Source organism: Aythya fuligula, chromosome 19 (assembly GCF_009819795.1).
Source record: "Aythya fuligula isolate bAytFul2 chromosome 19, bAytFul2.pri, whole genome shotgun sequence".
In the NCBI taxonomy this organism is placed as follows: domain Eukaryota; kingdom Metazoa; phylum Chordata; class Aves; order Anseriformes; family Anatidae; genus Aythya; species Aythya fuligula.
In genome coordinates, this window is record NC_045577.1 from 6543633 (window position 1) to 6547907 (window position 4275).

Here is a 4275-nt window from a genome sequence, read left to right on the forward strand (position 1 = left end):
TGAAGCGCCGCTGGCACCACGTTTCCAGCAAATGCTTTCAGCAAGAGACAGGAAATCACCCACGGCCATGCACCAGTTACAGTAACTGTACCTTGGCAGCTTCAGCACTGTGATACAACAACCAGGCTCTCCCTGTTACAAGGCAGCTAAAGGTGAGAGAGAGAAAGGTAGGGGGGGAGGAAGCGAGGTATCAGACTTAGGCGAGGTTTTCAAACAAATATAAAAATAATTATCGTCTTTTCTACGTTTTTTTTAAACAAATCTATTGTTCTGAGGAACTAAAGCAACCAATGTTACATTCCTGCTTTATTACACACCCGGCTACCCCTCTGCACGGTGAGTCTGAAAAGGCAGCTTAGCATAAGATTAGGGGAGAAGAAAGCTGTCCGGGCTCGGCCAGCCTCCCAGGCGAGGCCATTTCACACCGACAAGAGCTCGCAGCCCTCGCTCCGGGCCCAACGGCAGCAGAGGCAGTTTTGTGTTCCAAGAAAGACGTCCCAGCATCGTATCTTTCACTGGATAATGCCATCTTGCTGCCCGGCATGGCTGGGGTCAGCAGTCACCGAAGGGCTGGGCGTATTGCTCTGCAAAAACCGACGGAAGTCCTTAATCATGGGGCGCAGGACCTGGATGAGGGCGCTGAGCGCGGCCTGCGTGCCTTCCATGGCCTGCGCCTGCCGCTCCTGCGCGCACGCCTGCACCTCCTGGGAGCGCCGGATCATCTGCAGCAAGTCATTCTGCTGCTCCAGGTGCTGGGCGATCTCCTTCACGTGCAAGTTGGTCACTCGCTGCTCCTGCAGGAGCTTGGCTGAGTTCAGGGCGATTCGGCTTTTCAGCTCCTGGGGTTTGGCCGACACCTCGTGCTGATGGGCCATCATCTCCAGGGGCGCCTCGGCCGTAACCGTCGCGGGGGCTTCCGTGGTGCAGTACTCCACGACGCCATCCTCCAGGCTGTGGTAGGTCGTCTCCGCAGGAACTGAGAACAAAGGACAGAAAGGGGTAAGGAGCAGCGGCAAAAGGAGTGGTTTTATCTACAGGACTATTCAATGAAGGTAACTGTAACACTGCCTGTTCGCCGAGATAACGTACAGCAAACACTGAGTGCACAAAATGAGCTATTTAAGGCTGCTCCACCCTCATCTCGGCTTCCTTCTGGGGTGTACACGCTAAAGTCCAAGGGAACAGGGCACGCTATGTCTGCCTAGACAAAATCCCGCTTCAACCTGCAGTTCAGCGGGCTCCTTCCAAGCACCATTCACCAACTGACGGAAGGGCAAAGGCCCAGAATGGCGCTTATCAACCAGCCAGCTCCTCTTTGGGGCACACCAGGGAGTCGGCCTTGGAGATATTTCTCCCTTTGCTTTTGTTCTGAGAGAAGGGGACCGCACAATTCCTGCTCTTAAGGCCGACCCCAGCTGTCAAAGCTGACTTCCAGTACACGAACACCTTGGAGCCGCTCCCCTACAGCGCTTTGGGAACGGGGCTTTTCGTTACGGAGTAACTTGGGGTGGGGATGGGGAGGCTCCCCACAAGACCTCCAACCGCACCTCGTGCGGGCGCCGCACTCACTCTGCGTCAGCGTGACGGTGGCGGCCGCGGCGGTGATGGGGATCTCGCCGCCGTCCCCCGCGCCGCACTCCCCGCCGGGCAGGCTGATGATGGTGGCCTCCCCCAGCAGGTTGCAGATGCGCTGCTGCATGGGCGTGAGGATGACGGGGGCGGCCGCCGCCCCTCCCGCCGCCTCCTCGCCCTCCGCCGCGCCTCCTCCTCCTCCTCCTCCTCCTCCTCCTCCTTGGCCTTCGCCGCCTTGGCCTTCCATGGCGGCCCGCACCTGGGCCACCTTGCGGCGCACCTCGGTCTTGAGGTCCGACCACTTCTTCTTCACCTCGGGCAGCTCCCGGCGGCAGGTGGCCACGGCGTTGACGCGCCGCAGGATGTCGTGCCAGGCGGCGGCCTTGGCGGCCAGCGGCACGCCGGCGTTGAAGTGGTTGACCAGCAGGTGCTTGCCGCGCTCCAGCTCCTCCACGATGATCTCCACCTCGCGCTCCGAGAAGTTCATCTTGCGCTTCTTGGCCGGGGGGGCCGGCGGCGACGCCATGGCCCCGAGGGGAGCCTCGTGAAGGGGCTTCGGGGGCGCCTCGAGGGGTCGCGGCCCCCCCCCGGCTGGGGAGGGGGGCCCGGGGCCCCTCAGGGCCCGGTGGAGGCCGCGCGCCCCCTTCCTGCTCCCCCCCCCCCAGCCGCGGCCCTTAGCAACCGCCAACGGTACGCAATTTGCGTACCGCCGGCAGCCGGCGGGCCCCGCTCAACGGCCTCCGCCCTGCGACACTGGCGTAATGGCTTCCAGAATCAGCCCCCCCGTCCCGCCGCGCCTGGTTGGGCCGCAAGGCTGCTCGTCACCCGCGGGGTCCCGCCCCCCCGTGAGAGAGACGCGCGGCTATTGGTTGCTCGGGCTGTCCCTCAAGAAGAGGGGCGGGGAGGTCCCGCCTCCCCGCTTCCCTCATGGCATTGGGCCTGAGTGAGGCCGGGCCCGCCCCTAAATTTCCCCGCTCTAATCCTATTGGTTGTTTCCCTGCCAATCAACGCACAGCGCCCACCCCCCTCTGGAAGCTGCTGGGTGCGCGCCACGTCCGTCAAGATCAAACGGATGCCGGGCTCGCGATTTGATTGGAGCATCCGCAGCTTTTCCCCGCCTCCCTCCCGGCGTTTTAACCAATAGGCGCTCGCTCAGCCCTCCCACGCCGGCTCGCGCGCGGCGCCGCGCTCCGATTGGCCGCGAGCCGGGAGGCAGCGCGTGCCGGCCCGACGTCAGCGCGGGGAACCTCCGCCATTGGGCGGCGGGGGGGCGTCACGTGGGGGCGGCGGCGCGTGGCGCGAAGGCGGAAGCGGCCGGCGGCTGGCGGCGGCGGAAGTGCCGCCATTTGGCGGCGGGGCGGGCGGCGGGAGGATGCCGGGGGCGCGGCGCTCGCTGGCGTCCCCCGTGGTGAGCGGCGTGCTCTGCCCCTGCGGCTCCCCGCGGGCCGCCGCCGCTTCCGGCACCGCTTCCGTGACCGACGGTGCTGCTGGTGGTGGTGGCGGCGGCTCCGGTCCTGGTCCCGGTGCCGGTCCCTGCGGGCGGGCGCTGTGCGAGGCCTCGGAGCAGGAGCGGCGGCTCCGGGCCCTGTTCCAGAAGCTGGACGTGAACCGCGACGGCGCCCTCTGCATCCACGACCTGGCCGTGGGGCTGGGCCGCCTCGGGCTGCACCGCACCGAGCTGGACCTGCTGGTGAGCGGGGGGCGGGGGGCACCGGGGGGAGCGGCCGGGCCCGGTTTGTGCTCGGTAATCCCATGTCAGGATTTTTTTTTCTTCTTTTTTTTTTTTTCCTTTTTGCCTTCAGGGGCTCAGAGCGTAGGCAGGAAGGTTTCTGGGGCCGTGCCGTTGGCACACGAACCCTACAAAGCTCCCCGCTGGGTGCTGGGCATCGGGAGCTGCCCCCTGCTGCGGGCACCCAGCTCCCGGGGCTGCCTACGGCGGAGCCCCGGTGCCAGCTGTAGGGACACGGCCCCTGGTCTGTAGCACTCAGCGGGGTTGAGGTCCCCGTGAGTCAGGAAGGAGCTTATCGGGGCACACGCAGCTCAGCCCATGTTATGGGTGCAGGGCCATAAAAGCGCTGCGTGTCCCGGGGTGACTCCAGGGAGGGGAAGGGCTGCAGCCGGGCTGTGACCGGCAGGGAGCTTCTGAGGCAGAGAAGAAAACTGAAACGATGGCTCCTGCGCCCTCCCTGCCCTGGGAGCAGCGACCCCTTTGCTTGCCCTGACCGCCTGCATCCACCCTTCCCGAAGCTGCTGGCTCCCTTCTACCCGTGATCCCCCACCTTTTAGGTGTTGTCCCTTTCCAGTTGGCACCTTGCTGCTGCAGAGCGCGATAACTCTCGGGCAGCATGAGGATCCTGGGGGTGATTTCCTGCTGCTGCTTCTGAAATTGCCATGCCGTGGCAATTTGCTTCAGTGCTGAAACCCAATCGCCCCCCATCACATCCCATAAATCAGCCGTGCATACCCTGTGGCATGCCGGCCTGCTGCCCGTGGGGCTGGAGCCCTGGGGGCTGGCAGGAGGCAGTGCCCCAGAATGTTCTGTGCCTGTGTGCTGCTCTTGGTTCGCATTGCCTTCTCCTCCTGGGGACTTTGCTCCATCCAGCCTGACACTTTCCAGGCTGGGAGGATGCACCACGAACCCAAATGCCATTCTGCTTTCCAGCAGAGCGTTTCTTTGCTTGCCACACTGCAGAACCAGCAGAG

The 4275-nt window shown here is 64.3% G+C and overlaps 1 protein-coding gene across 1 annotated transcript; it reads right to left on the minus strand.

The window, feature by feature from the left end:
• Positions 1-242: 242 nt before the first annotated feature.
• On the minus strand, positions 243-2153 carry NAIF1 (nuclear apoptosis inducing factor 1). Its single transcript, XM_032200028.1, has 2 exons — positions 1570-2153; positions 243-976 (listed from the first exon to the last, which is right to left on the minus strand). Exons 1-2 carry the CDS (start codon positions 2096-2098, stop codon positions 513-515), a joined length of 993 nt encoding a protein of 330 aa, XP_032055919.1. The 5' UTR covers positions 2099-2153; the 3' UTR covers positions 243-512.
• Positions 2154-4275: the final 2122 nt, after the last annotated feature.